This window comes from Protomyctophum bolini (assembly GCF_963924005.1).
Source record: "Protomyctophum bolini genome assembly, chromosome: 5".
Lineage (NCBI taxonomy): Eukaryota > Metazoa > Chordata > Actinopteri > Myctophiformes > Myctophidae > Protomyctophum > Protomyctophum bolini.
In genome coordinates this window covers 20,083,516-20,106,320 of record NC_137866.1, presented here as the reverse complement: position 1 = coordinate 20,106,320, position 22,805 = coordinate 20,083,516, and the positions used below count along the sequence as shown (strand labels likewise).

Here is a 22,805-nt window from a genome sequence, read left to right as displayed (position 1 = left end):
GTGGTAGCCTAGTAGAACAGTCTAAATCTAAAAAGGTTTACATTCAATATGTAATGTTATCAATAGCCTATAAATATTCCATAGCTATAACATCAGGGATCTCCACATAACCTACAGTATAATAATAATAATAATGAATTGCAGTTTTATAGCGCTTTTCCAAGTGCTCAACGCGCTTTAATGGTTAATTCATTCATACATTGGGAGTAAAAGGGACTGCAGACAGAATCAATACACAGAGATATGTTTGTGGAGAACCACTGATCTGACTGACATCACACACACACACACACACACACACACACACACACACACACACACACACACACACACGATTTTGTTTGTTTTGCCTTCAGAACACAAAAATATTTAATTGACAAATCTGCCTCTAATTGTAATTTACTGAGAGCCAGGTTGTAAAAAGTGGATATTTTCATTTTCCATGAGACAGCAGGAGGCAAGAAAACAGATGGAAACAGCCCAGAGAGACAAACAGGCAAACAGCAGGACATAATAAGAGGACAGATGGAACAGCTCATAAACATTCAAACTATTCAATTACCCAAATGTTTTATAAACTCTTAGACCGCAGAGAAACCAGCATATATGATAATCATATAATAATCCAAATATTTACTAGTACAAAAGTCACTAGACCGTGTTGTAATGTTGTAGCGGTCAACCGGTCTTCCAGATCCCATGCATTGCAGGCAGAAACTTTGGAGAATTATGTTCAGCGAGTCACAGCCTCGGAGGCCGCAGGAGTTTTTTCATGGCTCATCATCCCCTCAGATGTTCTACTAATGTCATTGCTCGCCTCAACAGATTGGTCAGTCACAGTGTAGTTTAACTACTGATGATGATGGACGATCATTTTAATAACTTGGGCTTGGTTCCAATTCATGGGGACTGGATCCAGGCCTATACAGTTATATATTACAGATACGATGTTGCAATGTAACAGTGGTAATGTTTTAATGCAACAACTAAATTAAAACAGGTAAACACAACTCTCTATGGCTCAGTCAACACACACACACACACACACACACACACACACACACACACACACACACACACACACACACACACACACGCACAAACACAGTATTGTGCAGTTGAATGAAAATATTAGAGATGTACAAATTCACACACCACAGATAGCAATGAGCAAGAGCATGCTCCGTTTCTGTTATGGCTCATTTTTCATGGGAATAAAAGACATGCAGTTCTGATCACAAGTGTGTCTCTTTTAAACACAACCCTCAATATTTACAGTAACAATAATATACAAAGATTTCTTCTGGGCACGTGCAATGCAGGAACAATACAATAACATCACAATGACATCATTCTGACTAGTTTGGCAAGGAACAATTTCAGTACCATGTCAGTAGTAATTCAGTGCTATATCAATGTCAGTACTATACTGTACAAGCACTATATATCAGTACAATATCAGTGCGCACGCACACACGTGTAACGCCCGGGATTCGAACTCGGGTCTCCCGCGTTAAAGTCCAATATCTTAACCACTAGACCAAAAGGATATCCCTATGGACCTGGGGACATATTAGACTCTTGAGGCCATCAGGCTGAGGCTCTGAGCCACTGCTACACACTGTGCACTCACTACACTGTAAACACTTCCTCCACAAGAGGTGTTGCTGATCATGTGTGTGTGTGTGTGTGTGTGTGTGTGTTCACACCTGATCCATAAACAGGTTTTGACAGGTGTAAAAAGGATCAGACAGGAGAAAGAATCAATTACAGGCAAGGTGGTTTGAGGAGAAGGGACCAGAGAGCATTAACCGTCATTCACAACATGGAGAATGAACAGGAAGCAACTGCAACAACATACTGTATGTATCATGTAAACAAATGACACTATGGCTATGATCAGACCGGCAGCCCCACATCAGATTTGTGGTCGTATCAAGATTGGAATCGGATCAGGTTTGAACCACAATCTAATGTGGTCAGATGGGCGATCCAGTTGTTCTAATCAAGATCATATTCCATGCAATGAGCCATTCACAAGATGGAATGGAGACGAGTAATCAGTTATTCCAAAATTGTATCCGTCAAGATAAATATGACGACGTGCCAGGCTTTGACTATGTTTCCGTAGTGATCACAGATCATATTGCAGTAATCGCACCGTTTGAAAAGCTCCCTCCACAACACTTCAGTATAGGCTGGTCCCTACTTGTATTAGTCAGACAGTCAGCAGAACACTTTAGTGTTTGTCAGATGGCCTACTTTTGAGCTGAGCAGGATATAATGGTTCTGGGAATTCTATAACCATTCCATGAAGAAATACTACATAAAAATGAGCATTTACTTACGTGTCATCTATGCTGGACCCTATTGCAAAGGGAAATTGAGGACTAAACCAAACGTTACTTTCAGCAACTGCAGAAGTCAGTAATAAACAACATTTGAAAAATGCTTTTTGAGCAGGTGCATCGGAGAGAAACTGTAAGAGAATAGGTGATAAGATTCTGCTTAATGCAGCCTTATAGAGTATAGAGTACATGTACTGTAATTTATAATTGTACTTAAATGTAAGCTTAACATGAAGATGTTTTTTTAATAATTGCTAACTATCTGCAGCTGATCCTGCCTGATCTGTAGCCAGGCACGTAAGTTTAGCTCACACTTTCTCCAAAACAATAAAATGTCTTGTAAAGCAACAGTTAAGAATTGATAGAAAGTGTAGTCAAAAGAGGAGGACAAACTCTTATGGGACCAGTCAGTGTTAAAGAACAAGGTGGTTATCATAGTAGACTGTGCTTCTCAATAAAAACCAAAATATTTCTTCATTCAATAACATAATTTGCTGTCTGGTTTGATTGGTTCTGTTGTTGAGATCTACTATGCTATATTGTCAGAACTCGACTCTCAGTTGACACAATCTTTGCCTTTTGCAATAATCACATTCTTCTCCATTGCAAAAATTGCAGGTTTTAGTCCAGATCACATTATGGTATGTAAATAAGCTCCAAAAAGTCCAGTCCTCAATCCATTCATGTCTCCATCGGTCTCTCCTGACAGGGTGACACGTCAACAGTCAAACTCATCGGGACGTCACTGTCTCGTATCCCACTGAACAAAGACTTTTGTTTCCTGATGTGTCATCATGTGTATATCTTTTTGCTGATGTGCTCTAGTGCATGTCCCATTATGTTCTGGTTTAGATTGTGCTATACTGTAGGCATAATGTAGGTGTAGGACAATGTAGATAATCAATGCGTGTATAGTGTTTCAAATGAACAGTCTTTGTGCTTAAGTGGATCCAGTTTGATGCTGATACCAGGGTTATGGTTACCGGTAATTGTCTAAATGGACATTTTGTGGTGGTCTGGACAATTTCATTCTCCTTGTATCCTTTTCAGTATCGGTGCACTTTGAAGCGGGCCTCAGATCCATGTCCTGTTCAGGGACCAATGAGGACGGTGCACTGTAGATCCTGACGTAAACAATCAGGTGGAAGCTCCCAGTGGAGGTGTGTGTGTGTGTGTGTGTGTGTGTGTGTGTGTGTGTGTGTGTGTGTGTGTGTGTGTGCACACACGTGTGTATGAACAATATAATCTCCATGATGATGCCTTCAGGTTCCAGTATTTTGATTGGTGGAGGTTTAGTGACCTGCAGAGATAAGAAAATCCATTGGCTAGATGTTAGGGGTCATGAACAGGGGTTAAATTGGAATTTGTAAGGAGGGGGAACACTAAAACACCTTCATTCATTTATTCAACACCGTTCTTCTGCATTACATCAGCAACCTTTTTCAACTTTAAGTACCAGTAGTAAATGGTAAATGGAAAATGGTGCATTTATATAGCGCTTTTATCCAAGGCGCTTTACATAGATTGTGCATTAGGCTACATTCACCCATTCACACACACATTCATACACCAATAGGAAACCATGCAAGGCACCTGCACATCGGGAGCAATTAGGGGTTCAGAGTCTTGCTCGAGGACGCTTTGACTCTAACTGTGGGGGAGCCCAGGATCAAACTGGAAACCTCACGGCTTTTCCATTCGGCTGTGTGTGTGTGTGTGTGTGTGTGTGTGTGTGTGTGTGTGTGTGTGTGTGTGTGTGTGTGTGTGCGGCTACTCTACTCCCGAGCCACTGCTGCCATCATAGTCCCCAAGTAGTGGAGAGGTATCAAATTCAAGAGTAAAGTTGGGAGAACCGTGGTAGCTTCTCCTCTTTTTGAATACACTCCGGGCAAGGGGGTCCTTGCAAATTGTAGAACCACTAGCCTAGTTGGACTCCTAATAAGCCATATTGTCGTAGTAAATCGGTGTCATACATATTCTGAAAAAATAAAACCTGGAGACTTGACATTAGGAAATCTTCCACGGACACATTTGTCATTGTTAACAATAGATGACAGCGTTTCATGTACCCTACACATACTGTACGTGGAGCTCTTATATTTTGCTTTGTTTTTTCGTTTGTTTTGTTAAAGCTAGTTTGATTCACTTAAGCCCCATTTCTCCACTACAATGGCCGCACACCACTCCACTCCATACCGCCCACTTGTACCACCGTTTCCACTGCAAGGAATGGGCCAAGTGGTGTCAAAGTGGTACTAAATGAGTGCCTAAAAAGTACTACAGGGTGGGTCTGAGCTAGGCTAAGACTAACACTTCAAATAATGCCTGATCACTCACTGACGTTTTATTTAGACCAGGATCATCGTTACTGTAATGCATTACAATTGATTATATTTTACAATAGAATCTATTTTAGTGTATTATAATTATAGTTGTAATACATTATAATACTTTATATTGTATTATAATCAGTTATAATCCATATAGTGTATTATCATATTGTAATACATCTTAATACTTTATATTGTATTATAATCAGTTATAATCCATATAGTGTATTATCATATTGTAATACATCTTAATACTTTATATTGTATTATAATCAGTTATAATCCATATAGTGTATTATCATATTGTAATACATCTTAATACTTTATATTGTATTATAATCAGTTATAATCCATATAGTGTATTATCATATTGTAATACATTATAATACTTTATATTGTATTATAATCAGTTATAATCCATATAGTGTATTATCATATTGTAATACATCTTAATACTTTATATTGTATTATAATCAGTTATAATCCATATAGTGTATTATCATATTGTAATACATCTTAATACTTTATATTGAATTATAATTAGTTATCTGGGGTACTGCGACGGGGTACTTTAGCCCATTTTGGGCGGGAACCAATTTTGGTGTTAGCATTATGTCATGCTTTAGCTATTGAAATATAGCAGATCTACAAGCTCATAGCGTGCCACCGAGTGGTGCGCTACGAGCTTGTAGGTCTGCTATTTTTGAAAAATCGACGAACGACTGACATAGAAACATAGCTTTTTCAGAAAATGGTTATACCATATGGTTATTTGGATGGAAACGGTAGATATGTTGATGTGGTGTGGGGTGGTATGGTGTAGTAGTGCCGTGAGGTGTGGTGCTGATGTTGCAGTCGAAATCGGGCTTACTGAGGTGAAACAAACTAGCTTTTTAACTAGAATGCATGAAAAAAACAAGGAGAGCCCCTTTCTAGACTGTCGTGGCTGTGATATGACTGACGTGTCGATGAACTGCACTTGAAAATGCATTAGAATGAAGGACACATTGATACATGAGAAGATAAGATACAGTAAGAGAAGGCAAGGCGAGTTATAGATATCCTGTTTTAGGAGACCAGATAAGACATCGATAGAAACCTCTAAGCCTAAGCGAGAATGGATCATCACCTACATCCACAGGAAGTATCCATCCCATAATAAATGGTTTCTGTGCAACTCTGGCAGCTGACGGTCAAAGGTCAAAATTCTAGGATATCACAAATTAATAATTCATAGACACACATGTGCTGTGTACTGATTAAATCAATCAAATGTTTACCGTCCGGACGAGGAGATTCTAACCATTTAGGATAATTTCCATCCATTCCAAATAATCTGATATTGGAGTTCAAAATGTCACCATACAATGTTTTACAGAACACCAGCTCCAGCTGCCCATGATAAATCCTCTTTTGTATGAAAAAGACAGATGAATGAAAAGGAGGTGTTTCCTACTGGGATATAAAATATATTCATATATAATCAACCTGTGCCGCTTTAATCTTTGTATTGGATATTTATGAAAACCTCACAGGAGAAGCTTCAGTAGGCCTAAACTTGCTTTCCATTTTCACACACCCTGTCTGACACCACCCTAGGGCTTGTGTGCCATGACATTTTGCCTTGTTTGCTACAGATCTTAAAATGGACAAAGAAAAAAACACTTAGAATTCAGCAGCAGCATAATAGATAAGATGACATAGCTCCAAACAGAGTCGGTGCCAGCTGAACCAAATGAATGAAGTCAACGAGTTACTTTACAGAGACTGACAGTAATAGAAAACCGAAATGACCCCGAGGCGATCTAAAGGTTATATGAGCTAATGAATGAGCTTTTGAAACATGAATATACTGTAAAATGTTTAATTAAAAGGCAAAGAGAGGACAATAAGAGATACACTCTAAAGCAGCGGGCCTCAGAGCACAATCCAAGTGAGCCGCAGAGGTGCTGCCCAAATTTCAATTTTGCAGACAATTTACAGTCCTAGCTTAATCAAAGGTTGCTTATCAGAAGCACACATACATACTGTGCCATTAAGTATTACAAGCTTACAACGATGATTTGCAGGCCTGTCATAGTGCTGGCCAGACTGTGGGTACATTACCAAATGCAATGGAAACACTTAGGAAACTATTCAATCTAAATGTAGACAAACCTAATAAAAAATATATAATTGAGAGCTTATCCAGATTAAGGTCTTATGACTTTCATGGTGGTGGAAATACTCATACATGCGTTCGTCACCTCAAGAATGGATTACTGCAGTAGTATATCCTCCGTGGCATATTCAACAAGATCAATTACAATACATCCAGAACTCTATCGCCCAGTTGTTCACCCACTCCACCATAGACCATTTCAGTCACACCTCGCTGCAATAATAAATGTGCATACTTTATGAGTGCTCCAGCATTTAAAGTGCACAGGTAGAAAGTTTTGCATATATAATGTTTCTGTCCCAGATGCAGGGGCGGAGCTACCGGGGGGGTGAGGGGGGTGGTCACACCCCGGCCCGGACCTCCGGGGGGCCCGGGCTGTCAGATGATCGATTGACGGTTTTTTTACACAGTCACTCACGACTGATAAAACCAGCGGGCCCCCACGAATCCCGCAATTAACCAGATACAGAGCTTATATAGCCTATAATAGCCTACACTTATATATCATGTCTGATGAGAATGTACTGCGCTGGACTGTACAAGCACCGTGGAGTCTGTCTCACACTCTCTCCAACAGACATCCCAGCTTCAAAAGTGCAAGTCTCTCTCTGACGCCCTGTGGAAGTCCCTTCCGCAGCCCTCTGGTGATATTCTCACTCCCGTGCGCGGGTTTTCAAATCCCAGCAAATAAACAAAACCACGTAACTACTCACCAACACAAAGCCTGCTAGACCTTGTTAAAAGTCTATTTTCGTATCTGGGAAGCGTCTCAGGTCCCCAGCTTCTCTAAAATACACTTTGTGCCATCTTATTAACGCAATGTACCCTGCATTTTACCGGGCAGTCATTTCTTCTACTATGGCATTTTCGGGTTTTGCCTGCGCCGATCTGGTTGGATTAATTTTATTTAATGATTAAAATAGTGCATTTTATAGAGAAGCTGGGGACCTGAGACGCTTCCCAGCTACGATAATAGACTTTTACCAAGGTCTAGCGGTCCAGGGCTACAACAGTGGCAGCACCTGTCACTCATTAGTAGGCTAATCACGCTGTGAGAATTTAGGAGTGCATATGTGTGGACTTCCTTTTCTCCACAACGGACTGTTTCGATTCTAAACCCCTTCTTGTTGCTTTTCCCTGTGTGCGATCACTCAGCAATAAGGTGAAACAGAACACAAAGATGAGTAGTAGCCTATTTATTTTTTAACACGCAGCACCTCTCTCTCTCTCTACATCTCTCTCTCTCTCTCTCTCTCTCTCTCTCTCTACGTCTCTCTCTCTCTCTCTCTCTCTCTCTCTCTCTCTCTCTCTCTCGTGTGTGCATTGCTGCGCAATGTCACAGACACAGACGCGATCAACCAAATATAACACTTTCCCTCTATCTGTGACTGTGATCAGCTCCTCACACACTACGTCTCTCTCTCTCTCGTGTGTGCATTGCATTGACGCGATCAACCAAATATAACACTTTCCCGGCCTCTATCTGTGACTGTGATCAGCTCAGCAGCAACTGTTAACGTCATTATTTTTTCTTCCGTTCGGGGGGGGGGGTTGCTGTTGGGAGTCTGGTTCGGTGAGGCCCGGTCGTGCTGTCTCACCCCCCGGCCCGGCCCAATGTTGCTCCGCCACTGCCCAGATGAAAGACTGGAATTTAAACTAACCACTGTGCGTCAACTGGACTTTACTTGCCTCCCATCAGATCAGAGTTCGATCTCCACCTACCAACATGTTTGGTGACTAAATTCAATGTATGGGCTATCAAATAAATCCTGATAGGATTGGACTAAAGTTTAGTTTTTGCCAGATCAGATCAGCTCATAAATGTCTCCTGCCTGCCAGGATTTGATGCAACATGCCAACATCCTATGTTAGTAGTTACACAGAATAGAATAGGACAGATACCTCTAGTTTGGTGTCTCATTGCGATCGGTCTGGTTCAATCTTTGTCTCTCCGTTCTGTTTGTCGCTTGTAGACTTGGTGGATATACTGGCTGCCTGGACTACTCCCTGGAGAGATGAGGACAGGGACAGGGACAGGACAGGACAGGTCAGGACAGGACAGGACAGGACAGGACAGGACAGGACAGGACAGGACAGGACAGGACAGGACAGGACAGGACAGGACAGGACAGGAGGAAGAGATGGAGAAGAAGAAGAAGCAGAAAGATGGGGAGAAGGTTAGATCGTAGTCTATTCTAATAGCAATGCAGTTACCGGTTTGATTAATACACATTTTAATAAGAGCTCGCCAGCACAGTCGCGAAGAAAGATCTGTATCTGTATTTTTCTCGTTTTGTTTTTTGTGTGTCTTGTTTAAATAATAATAATCATAATAAGAATCATAAACATTATAATCATAATCATAATCATACTCATAAAAATGAGTGAGATTGTGATACTGATGTGATAATGTGTACATTGTCAATAAACATATCTTAAAAACAAACAAAAAAAGCCAGGGTAAAGACTCATACATAATGACTATGAATAGGCCTTAAGCGGTAAACACAAGGGGGTTTCCCCGCGTCTCAAGCCTATTTTAGGCTGGTCCGGTGCATCTCAGGAGCAGTACTGGAACATGAGGTAGAAGGAAGGCACTGGAGCAGACTCGGACAGTTATAGCCTTTATTTAGCAGGGTGGTGCACGTCCCGAGTCTGCCCCAGTGTCTTCCTTCTACCACCAGCCAGGGTGCCTGCACGTTTTAATTAAACACAATGTTATCAGCCACAGCAGCTGTAATCTTTACTTTTTACGTTACATACTTACTTACTTAATCAGCATCATTGATAACACCCAACAAGCGTTAAACTTGCATTTCCCCATTGCTGAGCCAGCATGGTTTGCTTGCAACGTTGTGTTTTTGAGTTTTTACGTCTCCGCATTGCAGCCCTAAAACCACAAATCAGCCCTTAAATCGAAACTACTTTTGAGTTAAAATGCAGATCACAGCCACATAAGACCTCTTTCGCATTTGTTATATGGGATTCATTCATTCTGTACTCGCCTTGACTTCTAAGTCTCTCATTATCCATCACTACAACGGACAGGAAGGGGGCAAGAGTGTCACCCTGTAGGACCTTAGAGTATATATGAATAGAGATGACATCCGAGTTCTCCTTCCATCCACTTGCATTAAGTTGCTCAAAAGCGCATGAGGCGGGTAGGAACAGATTGCATTCTGGGATGGATTTGCCCCAAACACATGAACGCGCTGCCGTTGAACGCGCACGAACAGGCACGAGCGTGCTGCCGTCGTGAACGTGCACAATGATAGTCAACGGACCAGCGCGTTCCTGTGTTTGGGGCCAGGCTGCAATACCTTCATTCGGCCACTATGTCCATTTCGCCTCAGGGTTTCCGCTGGGTGCCTTCTCTATTCATATACAGTATACTCTATGCCTGCTAGAATCTCAAATTCTTCGGTGTCACCGTGACAGGTTTGGACCTTTGCTCGAGTCTGGCTGTAGCTTGACTCTATCATCTGGACCAACTTTTCTGGAACTCCATAGGCACGTAGAATACTCGACCTCGATGTGTAGACGACATCGCCCTAATCTCGGATACAGCCGAGAAAGGAAGGGAGCTACTACTGGCAGTAGAAAAGGAGTGCAGGAAGATCGACCTCAAGCTCAATGCCAAGAAAACAAAGGTTATGACAGTCAACAACGAGACAAAACCTTTGCCACTGCAGACGGGACGGTGCTCGAGCGAGTCAAGGACTGCAAGTACCTCGGGGCCTGGACTGCCTCAACTGAACAGGATCTGAAGGTTCAGAGAGCACTTGCCTGGAAAGCCTTGAGGCAAGTAAATTGACCCTATGGGAGCCAACCCAGGGCAAAGCCAGGAGGGGAAAGAAGCGTACCATCTATGTAGACGTGCTGCGGTGCGACAGCTTGGCTGACAACACTGAAGAGCTGAAGAACCTTATGTTGGATAGGAAATGGACTTCCGGTATGACGGCACGCTAAGCAGTCGGGTGTCTCGTACCTCCATTAAAAAAGTTACTGAAATCCTGATAAAATTAAAACATACTGCTAAAAGTGAACATTCACATGCCTAATCGTTACCCTGATGAAACAAAACCACTAAGTAAAGGTCGCGGTAAAAAGCAGTCTAAAATAGATTTTGCCTCGTCCAAACAAACTGGGGAAGCTACTTCAGCTAGCAGCAGCATGGCGGATCATGAGGAGGAATCCACCGGTGACGAATGCAGTGGAACCGGGCCGCAGTTGCAAGTCATTCTTGATGCAATCCAAGAATCAAGAACAGAAGTTTACAACAGATTTGATGCAGTGCTAGCTGCAATTGAAGGAATTAAAAAAGAAATGGGGGAGTGCGTGGAACGGATTGAAACTGCAGAAACTCGCATTTCTGGGACCGAAGACACGCTGACTAGCCTGCTGACCAAGGTAACACGGCTCGAAAGACAGAACAAAGAACTGAAACAAATGACTCTGGATGCTGAAACAAGGTCCAGGAGATGTAATTTGAGATTAGTATTATTACCGGAAAATTCTGAAGGGGATAATGCCTGCACTTTCATGGAGAATTGGATTCCAGAAGCTTTTGGTATCACACTAACTGCAAAAGCGTTCCTGGGACGGGTGCACAGAGTCGGACCGAGAAGGGGTCCAAACGCTCCACCAAGACCTCTCATCATGCAATTTCTGAACGACAGAGATCTGATGGCAGTGTGGAATGCAGCTAGAAGCCAACAACAAATACTCTGCAAGAATAATGTTGGATAGGAAATTGTGGAGGGCAGCGATCTAGGAATCCCGAGTTGGTATTGGCTAGACCTCTCGCAGCAACTAACTAACGTTAATTCTGCCCCAGATCAAATTGAATGTCCTATAACTTAACTAACATAATTTTGAAGCCTTTAAGGCCTTGCATTTCACAAATGAAATTCAAGACTTTTTAAGGCAAAAGTTGTGGATAGTTGCGACTGTTGGTCACAGATTACTATGACAACCCTAACTGATCAGGCCCGAGGACCTGATCAGTTAGCATAGATTTTAGGCCCGACCCGGCCCTAAAACGTCGGGTCGGGTCGTGTTTGGGCAGAATTTGAGAACTCTACACAGAGTCAAAGTGAAACGCCAGTCAGCAGTGGCACCATCTTCATAATATGTACACAAACAGACAGAACTATTTTTTGTATTATTATAAAAAAATGCAATGTATATTTTCTATTTTCTTTTCTACTGATCTACTGATCAGCATACAATTTACAATTTAGGCCCGGCCCTAAAACGTTGGGTCGGGCCTGGGCCCGTTCGGGGCAGAGTCTGAGAACTGTGAGTGGGGGGTATACATGCCATGGCTGGTGATACCTTAAAGCTCCGCTTCCTTTTCTGAACATTCTGTTCGGGGAGAAACAGGATGACGTAAACCTTGGGCATATAGAGCATCCCCAACGACACGGACGCACTCAGAGACATGGACACGGTCAGAGTGGTCGTCTGGATAAACATCTGGAGAGAGACAGACAGACAGACGGATAGAGAGACAGCCAGACATGTAGACAGAGACAGAGAGGTAGACAGACATAGACATTGTCAGTGTGTCTCTCCGAATCAACATCTATTGAGAAATGGACAGAATGGAGGTACAAAAAGAGCAGAGAAGAGATGAAAAGAAGAGAGATGAAAAGAGCAGAGGAGAAAAGAGGAGATGATATAAGCAGTGCACGCGCGTGCGCGCACACACACACACACACACACACACACACACACACACACACACACACACACACACACACACACACACACACACACACACACACACACACACACACACACACACACACACACACACACACACACACACACACACACACACACACACACACACACACACACACACACACAGTTCTCAAAATGTTATTTAAAAGTTGTAATAGGCATAGTCGGCAACGTTGTTCTAAACATTTATGCCATTCAAACTCCTGAATTGAAAACCGAACAGTGGAAAAGAAACGACGGGGCTGCAGTGTATCTGTCAGCCTGCAGGTTATTCTGTAACTCCGGTACACAATAGACTAGTAATCAGTTACCATGGAGATGGTGGGGGGGCTGAGAGGAGAATAGAACGGAGAAGAGGAGAGCATTGGTAAATCTATTTAACCCATTCTGGACGGGAACCCCTTTTGGTGTTTTAACTAAGCATTATGTTATACTTTAGCTATTGAAAAATAGCAGATCTACAATAGCAGATCTCACGATATGAGGTTCACGATACGATTTTTCACGATATAAAAAAAAAAAAAAGTATTTTTTTCATTTTGTATAATTTATCTCCCCCCCTGAGATATTTCATTTAACTACATTGCAAAAGAAGTAGCATTACCTTTGACAGTGCAGAAACATAAGTGCTTAAAAAAAGGGTTGTTTTTTTTGTTTTCAATCAATCAATCAATCTATAATTATATAGCACGTATAAAACAACCGAAGTTGACCAAAGTGCTTCAACACAAAAGACAACAATAAACAAATTCAAATACTATACAGTGACTAAAAAGGTTAAAATCAGTTCACATTAAAAGCCAGGGAAAAAAGGTGCGTTTTGAGAAGGGATTTGAAAATGTTAATTGTTTGAGCAGCTCTAATATGGGGGGGGGGGGGGAGGTTGTTCCAGAGCTTAGGGGCTGCCACCGCAAAAGCGCAAAAGCGTTTTAGTTTTTTAGTTTTAGTTTTTAGTTTTTTATTTCAATGAATCGATTCATATCGTCGGGTTTAATATCGATATATATAGATATACGATATATCGTTACATGCCTATCACTGATAATGTTACGGTAAAGTGTAGTGTTAGATTCCCACCTTACCTTCTCAGTGGACTGAGCCGTACCAAAGAAGATGGGCACGAAGGCCAGCCAGATGATGCAGGTGGTGTACATAGTGAAGCCGATGGGTTTGGCTTCGTTAAATGTCTCCGGGACTCCTCGACTCTTCACCGCGTACACTGTGCACGTTACCTAGCAACAACAGCACACGTTCCTCAAACACACATACACACGTCCATCAAACGATACTGAACCAATGCCAATATCAATATCTGGTGGAAAAACTGTCATTTGTTGCACGACTACTGTATTAATATCGTCATCTTAATTGATATATTATATACATTACTATGACTACTATTGCTGTAGTATTAACATAACAAATTCTAATCTCTCCATTACAACTAGTCTGTAGTTGTTAGAACAAGATATAATCTCACCGTATTCTGTAGATTATATAACAAGTCATAATTTCTCCATCTGAACTATTCTGCGACCTGTTGGAATACAGTTATTTCACCATCAGAACTAGTCTGTAGATTGTACCAAACGTTATAGTCTCACCATCAGAACTATGCTGTAGCTCAGACAGCAGATTAATGACAGGTCAGACATGTCACATTTCAACACTCCTCTGGCAAACTCTGGGTTGGGTGGTCGCTGCTCCTCGTAGTCTACGGTGGCGTGGGGTGGAACTACAGCAAACCAGACAAACACACCGAGAACCTAAAACACAGGACACAACGAAACACATGCGCGCACACACACACACACACACACACACACACACACACACACACACACACACACACACACACACACACACACACACACACACACACACAGAGATAGTGTGGTGTCCATTAACAACAGAAATACAAGTGTGTGTGTGTGTGTGTGTGTGTGTGTGTGTGTGTGTGTGTGTGTGTGTGTGTGTGTGTGTGTGTGTGTGTGTGCAGCCTACTGTATAGTACAATACGTGGTGTGTACTGTATAGTGTGTGAGTGAGTGCGTGTGTGCGTGCGTGCGTGCACGAATGACTGAAATAGCAGAGATAGAAGGAAAAGAGAAAGTAGAGTCAGAGAGAGAGAGAGAGAGAGAGAGGGGGGGGGGGGGTGGGTATGGGGTGGGGGTGTTGCAATATACATGATAGTTAATAAATAATAAAATGTATTTTATTTATAATTTGATGTATTTTATATATATTAATAATGAAAAAGAACAAACACCCGCACACTGTCTTCAAATGCAGTGAAACAACTTTAGCCTTCGGCTTATACAAAAAAGAATATATATATATATATATATATATATATATATATATATATATATATATCTTTCTTTTATTATTAATAATAAAATACATGATAGTTAATAACATTGTCAGTCAGACAAACAGATGTTCACCTTATAGGCATAAATTCATGGGTTTGATCATTAGTTATTTTAGTGCAGTTTTACCTGTACTGATATTAGTATGAATGTGATGACGAGTTGAGAGGTCGGACTGATGAACTTTGGAGGAGTGACAGACTTCTTCCCCTGTTCGAAGATTCTGTAGATTCTGTTGGTTTTGGTCAACATGGCCGAGTACGTGATGGCCATGCCAAGACCCAACAGCAGCCTCCTGAATGCACAGATCACAGCACCGGGCTCAGCGATCATCAGGAACGTTATCAGGTAGATTAGAAAGATACCTATATATGAGGGGAGGGAGAAAGAGAGAGAGAGAGAATGATTAAGTCTGATTTATACTTAAAAATGTCTGTCTGTCTGTGTCTGTCTGTCTGTCTGTCTGTCTGTCTGTCTGTCTGTCTGTCTGTCTGTCTGTCTGTAATTAATTTGGAGTAACACTTTTATTTAAGTTGACGTCTATTTGTCTTTTCATTACCTTTAAAGTTTCAATGTGGGACTTATTTTAATGAAATAAAACGTTACTATAGCCAGTCGGTATGGTATGTCAATTGTGACCATAGGTCGCAGGTTACTATATGAAAAACTGCAAAACCTGTCAGTCAGTCCGTCCGTCACCCCTCGTGACACCCTCCATATATGGCCATCAGTCCGTCACGCCTCGTGACACCCTCCTCCATACAGTATATGGCCGTCTCCACGACACTACATCTGACCTCAAACCATTAGATCTCCAGATATAGAGCTGACTTGTTCTGACATTCCATATGTTGATCCCTCCCCACCCGTCCGGCCCCAAAGTTATTAGCTCATTCTCAACAGGCCCGAAAATTAAGGCCCTAACTGGGCCCTAACTGGGCTGGCCAGATGCCCCGCTTGGAGTTATTAATTAGCACACATTTTACACCCCTACCCAACCCGAAAATGTAAAAAAAAAAAAGAAGAGGTCCATATACTGTATGGGCATTCCCAGACCTGTTGTTTCAGCGCGACCTCAATATAACTTAAGAATTTTTAACATTAACAATACTATAATAATAAATAGGAATGGAGAACATGAGATTTTTAGGCTGGATTTAAAGTAGTCAGAGTTGGAGCAAGTGTCAGATGTTCTGGAAGTTTGTTCCAACTATGCGAAACAGAATAGCTAAATGCTGTGTCGCCCTCAACTCTGGGAACAGTTAATAGTAGACTGGTCCCAAGCGTCCTGATATTTCTCAAGGGTTCATAATGTAAGTCAGTGATTTGAAGATGAGCAGCAATATTTTATTCACTAGAAGTGGAGCGTGTAGAGATCTGAGAATTAAGTGTTAGGCATTCAGCTTTCTTAGGCCTTGTTAGAACTCTAGCTGCTGCATTACTGTTTGTAGTCTGACTTACTAATTTAGTAAGTCAAGACAAAGGAAGGTTTTTGGGGAAAAGAAAGAAAGAAAAGTTCATGCAATTTTAAATCTGTGAAAAAAAAATGAAACAATGTTTCCTTTCCCAGAAAAAGGGAAAGATAAATCTGTTTAAAATAGTTAGATGTGTGCCAGAGGTAGCATGATACTGTATGTACATGGTCATGTATAGTATATCCATACACCAAATGCTTTTAAAGCATGAAAGTGATGGGAAAACAACCCGGTTAAGGAAGTAACTCTCAAAATAACGCTTTTGGCCCCAGTCCTTACTTCACACTTACATCCCACTTACACAAGTTACTCTTACATGTACATATTTGACCTTGTCCTTGTAGTTGGAGGAACACATACTGTATCATCTCCTGTTGGGAATAATCACTGCAGCAACATTTGTTCTCCTGTTGTACAGTAATGCTGAAATTAAGTAAGAATTTACCTGCAGTTGTCGGGGCGACAGTGCCATTTGTCAAATAGACTAGTAGGCTATTATTGTAGGCCTACCCTACTTATATACTTATATTTCTGGGAAGAACACTACTATTATTAAATCACTTTTTTAAGCTTTCATTTGTTTATTTTTACTTCCGTGGATATCACCTTAACCCATTTAGTTCTGACGTTGAAATAAAGAAAAAAGTCTCAGAAATCCTGAGAGTTTTCTGAGATACCTCATGTTTCTATATCAGTGGTGCTCAATATTTCATGTCAAGGACCCCCAAAATATCATATGTAATTGGTCACCGCCCCCCATTTGAAAATATGTTTTTCCAGGGACCTCCCAGAAGCAAAGATTTGAGTTAAAAACATGTGCTCTGAAAGAATATTATATTCAAAGATTTGCGCCGCATTTTCACGATTTTTCAAAAATAGCAGACCTACAAGCTCAGAGCGCGCCACTCGGTGGTGTGCGATGAGCTTGTAGATATGCTATTTTTCAATAGCTAAAGTGTAACATAATGCTTAAAACACCTAAAAGGGGTTCCCGCCTTCATATGTACTTTCGCCTCCCATAATTATCCCCTAGTAATAACAGTTCATAGTAGCAGTAGTAGTACCTACCTGTTAATAGCACATAACTCAGTTCTCTCCCTGACGCTCGAACGATGGGCGTGTCGTTGTACTTCATGAACGTGATGACCACACAGGACGTGGCGATGATTCCTAATATGGCCAAGAAGGCGGGGACTATGGCCCACGGGGAGTGCCATTCCAACTTTATGGTCGGTGTCGGTCGGCAAGAGGTCCGGTTGAGGGAGGGGCGCATATCAAACGGACAGATCTCACACGTGAACTCATCTACCTGGTACTGGTAACCATCACATAACTGGGAGAGGGACATAGAAGGGATAATACAGGGAAACATATCGTTGCTATCGGGCAGAAACATTGAAATCTCTGTATTTTCAAGGATTTCCACGGCGACAATATATTGTAGGTGTGACGTTGTATCTGTCTGTATGCAAATGGCTATAGTCTTCAAGAGACATGAAGGTGGTACACAGTAGTAGCCCAAGTGCTTCAGTTATCTGCCGAAATGTTGGTTTCTATTTCTTTGCGTTTTAAAATAACCTGATGATGGTCTAATAGATCGAAACCGAAATCCCATTTCCCACAATTCTCTTGCATTTGAAGAGTTTTTTCTTTCTCTGTATCCATATTACAAGATCGGCACTTAGGCTAGTGTGTGCGTGCGTGCGTGCACGTACCTCACAGTGCCAACAGCAGGGAACTCCTTTCACCATTTTCTTGCGCTCTCCAGGAGAACAGGGGAAGCTACACACAGAATCTGGAATCTCCTTTTCTCCACCGGACCACTGCATCTCCTCCACCTATATAAAGTACAACACAGGCAGAACCTATAGGGATACTTAATGACATGTCTCCATTTGAGCGGAGGCACAGGCAGAACCTATAGGGATACTTAATGACATGTCTCCATTTGAGCGGAGGCTAGGAACAGAACCTATAGGGATACTTAATGACATGTCTCCATTTGAGCGGAGGCTAGGAACAGAACCTATAGGGATACTTAATGACATGTCTCCATTTGAGCAGAGGCTAGGAACAGAACCTATAGGGATACTTAATGACATGTCTCCATTTGAGCGGAGGCTAGGAACAGAACCTATAGGGATACTTAATGACATGTCTCCATTTGAGCGGAGGCTAGGAACAGAACCTATAGGGATACTTAATGACATGTCTCCATTTGAGCGGAGGCACAGGCAGAACCTATAGGGATACTTAATGACATGTCTCCATTTGAGCGGAGGCTAGGAACAGAACCTATAGGGATACTTAATGACATGTCTCCATTTGAGCGGAGGCACAGGCAGAACCTATAGGGATACTTAATGACATGTCTCCATGTAGGCAGAACCTATAGGGATACTTAATGACATGTCTCCATTTGAGCGGAGGCTAGGAACAGAACCTATAGGGATACTTAATGACATGTCTCCATTTGAGCGGAGGCACAGGCAGAACCTATAGGGATACTTAATGACATGTCTCCATTTGAGCGGAGGCACAGGCAGAACCTATAGGGATACTTAATGACATGTCTCCATTTGAGCGGAGGCACAGGCAGAACCTATAGGGATACTTAATGACATGTCTCCATTTGAGCGGAGGCTAGGAACAGAACCTATAGGGATACTTAATGACATGTCTCCATTTGAGCGGAGGCACAGGCAGAACCTATAGGGATACTTAATGACATGTCTCCATTTGAGCGGAGGCACAGGCAGAACCTATAGGGATACTTAATGACATGTCTCCATTTGAGCGGAGGCACAGGCAGAACCTATAGGGATACTTAATGACATGTCTCCATTTGAGCGGAGGCACAGGCAGAACCTATAGGGATACTTAATGACATGTCTCCATTTGAGCGGAGGCACAGGCAGAACCTATAGGGATACTTAATGACATGTCTCCATTTGAGCGGAGGCACAGGCAGAACCTATAGGGATACTTAATGACATGTCTCCATTTGAGCGGAGGCACAGGCAGAACCTATAGGGATACTTAATGACATGTCTCCATTTGAGCGGAGGCACAGGCAGAACCTATAGGGATACTTAATGACATGTCTCCATTTGAGCGGAGGCACAGGCAGAACCTATAGGGATACTTAATGACATGTCTCCATTTGAGCGGAGGCACAGGCAGAACCTATAGGGATACTTAATGACATGTCTCCATTTGAGCGGAGGCTAGGAACAGCTCATGAAGTTTTTCAAGAATTCAGCGTGGACTTGTGGTACCGCGTAGTAAATCTATCTGTGTCCGGTAAACATTATTAGACGCTTTTTGGAGTAATTATTTCTCTTTCGACACTTGAGCCTTTCGCTCAGTTTATTTGTCCTTTTCATCGACAATATGCCACTGACAATATTGTGAATCAAGGCATTTCTGCCTACTTCTTCTTTAATATTTCAGAATTATTGTGACAGCAATAATCAAGCGGGGTTGGAGAGAGTGTCTATTTGGAGGTCAGAAAAGTTTCTCATCTTGGATGTATCTCCAGACACCTCCAGGGGCAAGGTCCCTGAACTGAGAATATTTAAAGCTGTGATATTTAAATGAGGATTGTTTTCAGTCACCACATTCATCAGCGCTCTTCACCAGGCCAGCTTGTGGTGGACATTTCAAATGTCAAAATATTTTTTTTGCCACGGACATACAAAATGAGAGAACAATATTATTATGAGAAACACAAAAAGCCAGCCCTGAATGACCAAGTCTGTATAACTCTGAGAGTATAGTAATGTTACGGGTTCATTTGGTTGCAAGGACCCTCTTAATATTTGCAAGGGGGTCGTTGCAAATGAAACATTTGAGAACCACTAGTACTAGTTGGACTCCTAATGTGCCATAGTGTCGTAGTGAATCAGTGTCCTGGAGACCTGGAGACTTGACATTCAGTAATGGGGTCTAGGTAAAGGTAAGGCTCTCTAGTAAAAGAGAAAATCTAAAATTTGCCACGGGAAAGACCAAGTCTTTGTCACAGACACATCTGTCCGTGTACGGACATATTGATGACCCCTGATCAGCGGCCGATCATTCTTATAATTGGTGATATACGCCATTTCATAAACGCCGTAAGATTTCTGCACTTGGATCTGTCGGTTTTCCTTGACTTACGTTGAGTCTCAGATTGTTGGTCCACTGTCCAATGCCATGGTAGCCAGGATGACTGTGATTGGTCATCTGAAACTGAAAGATGTCATATCGACCAGGTGCATCTCCATTTTCATTGAACACGACACTTGTTCCTGCACTGCCTATGCACACACACACACACACAATGGAGATAACAGAGGAGAAGAGTAGTTATTTTCAGGGAAATGTAGAGCGCCTCACACATTATTCTGCGACATAATGACAATTTCTGAGGTGTAAACAACGGCAGGAGTTTCCGGCAGTGTGCTGCTGCAGGGTAGTCTAGAATCTGTTATCACACCACATTAAGTTAATCTTTTGTTTCTGATCAATTTATTTGATAGTGAGACAGGAATGGTGGGTGGTAGAGGGAGAGGGAGAGAGAGAGAGAGAGAGAGAGAGAGAGAGAGAGAGAGAGAGAGAGAGAGAGAGAGAGAGAGAGAGAGAAAGAGGGAGAGAGAAAGAGGGAGAGAGAGAAAGAGGGAGGGGGGGCATGGAGTAAAGAGTTTTGAAAGGGATTTGAAACCAGACCATCTGTGGGGGGGACAAGAGAGAGACGTTCCAACCCTAACCCGCACCCAGGGTGCCAGCCCGATTCTGGCGAGCCGCCCCGCGTCCGAAACGATTGAGAAATGACAGAGTTTGTCATGAACTGTGTACTTTTATTGTGTAGTTATGTTCCTATATGTTACTTGAGTCCATCTGTGTCATGTTAAGTTCTCAGCCAATCATGTGGTGTTTGTAGTTATGTTTCACCTGTGTGTAGTTAGTCTGTGTCTATATTTAAGTCTCCCTGTGTTCGTTTCCTTGCTAGATTATAAGTTGTTATGTTGTGTTCCTACTTCCTGCCTGTATACCTGTGAGTTGTTAATAAATACTGGACTTAATTGATCTGCCTGCCTGCCGTGTTCTGCTTCTGGGTCCTCACCTGACACACACCGTGACAGTATAATCTAGCCCAAAAAATGGACCCATCAGAACAGAGACTTTTCCAGCAAAAGGTGGTTGAATTTGACACTGCTGTGACGTGCCTCATCACCTCAGCTCCCGATCAGTGTGCAGGAATTGAAAAAAAACGATTTCGACCCAGCAGCAATGGTTCCAGGAGCGGCCATGGGTGAGCCACTTTGTACCTCACATTAACATCGTCCGTGAGAGGCTAAAGGACTTCCGTCGCTCCACCTCAGTTACACCTGCTCTCCAGCTTGGTATCATGAGCTTGTAACCATCCTGCTCCTGAGAAGACACCAGCCCATGATGGACCTGCTCAGCTATTTCCAGAGCAGGGTCAAGATCCCCCGTCCGTTCGGACCCAGATTCTGAAGACGACCCATATCTATAGGCACCAGCTGGGCTCTTGGAGGTCCTCGTGGGGCTGGTGCCCCACAACATTGCTTTGGGTCGCGTTGCGACTTCCCCCAGTGTCCCTCCGAAGCCTTCCCCCAGTGCACCTCCCCTTCCCCCAGTGTCCCTCCCCTTCCCCCAGTGTCCCTCCCCTTCCCCCAGTGTCCCTCCGAAGCCTCGCAAGAGGTCCTGGTCGCCGCGGCTCCCGTCGTCACCGGCGCACTCCAATTCCCAGCGATGCAGAGTCACCGCCGCCCAGCGATGCAGAGTCACCGCCGCCCAGCGATGCAGAGTCACCGCCGCCCAGCGATGCAGAGTCACCGCCGCCCAGCGATGCAGAGTCACCGCCGCCCAGCGATGCAGAGTCACTGCCGCCCAGCGATGCAGAGTCACCGCCGCCCAGCGATGCAGAGTCACCGCTGCCCAGCGATGCAGACGCACACTGCGACGCCCAAAGGGCCGCCCCTGGCACACCATGCCCTGATGCCGTCGCCGCAGAGCCTCCGCCACCGCTGAATTGCCACCTATCACACGCCAGATGTCTGTCTCCGTCCCTGACCGTCAGTCTGAACCTATAGCCCCCCTCCTCCTCCTCCTCCTCCTGTTTTCCCGTCTGCCAGGCCTTTTGTTCCCCGGGTCTATTTGCCCTCGGCTTCCACAGACTGTTGCCGCTCCACAGCTCTGTTCGCTCTGTTGGGCTCTGGAGTTCCATGCCCCGGGCCCTCTGCAAGAGGTTCCATTGATCCACCAGCCAGCCCATTGACTATTCTCCCAGTCTATCTGTCCACCTGTCTCCCGGTTTGTATGTCTGCGTGTCTGTCTGCCGGTATGCTTGTGCGTTTGTCTGCTCC

At 43.0% G+C, this 22,805-nt stretch overlaps 1 protein-coding gene across 1 annotated transcript in view; it reads right to left on the bottom strand.

Annotated features, from left to right (window-relative positions):
* Nucleotides 1–3,239: 3,239 nt before the first annotated feature.
* The window catches only part of LOC308314891 (metabotropic glutamate receptor 6-like), a 39,292-nt gene continuing 19,726 nt past the window's right edge, over nucleotides 3,240–22,805 (bottom strand). The window contains exons 7-15 of the mRNA XM_080762673.1: nucleotides 20,593–20,732; nucleotides 18,150–18,272; nucleotides 17,503–17,767; nucleotides 15,089–15,324; nucleotides 14,192–14,353; nucleotides 13,670–13,819; nucleotides 12,177–12,317; nucleotides 8,742–8,846; nucleotides 3,240–3,648 (exon numbers count right to left, since the gene is read on the bottom strand). Of these exons, the coding sequence (XP_080618799.1) occupies nucleotides 8,757–8,846; nucleotides 12,177–12,317; nucleotides 13,670–13,819; nucleotides 14,192–14,353; nucleotides 15,089–15,324; nucleotides 17,503–17,767; nucleotides 18,150–18,272; nucleotides 20,593–20,732 (1,307 nt within the window). The 3' untranslated portion in view covers nucleotides 3,240–3,648; nucleotides 8,742–8,756. The remainder of the gene's footprint in view (nucleotides 3,649–8,741; nucleotides 8,847–12,176; nucleotides 12,318–13,669; nucleotides 13,820–14,191; nucleotides 14,354–15,088; nucleotides 15,325–17,502; nucleotides 17,768–18,149; nucleotides 18,273–20,592; nucleotides 20,733–22,805) is intronic.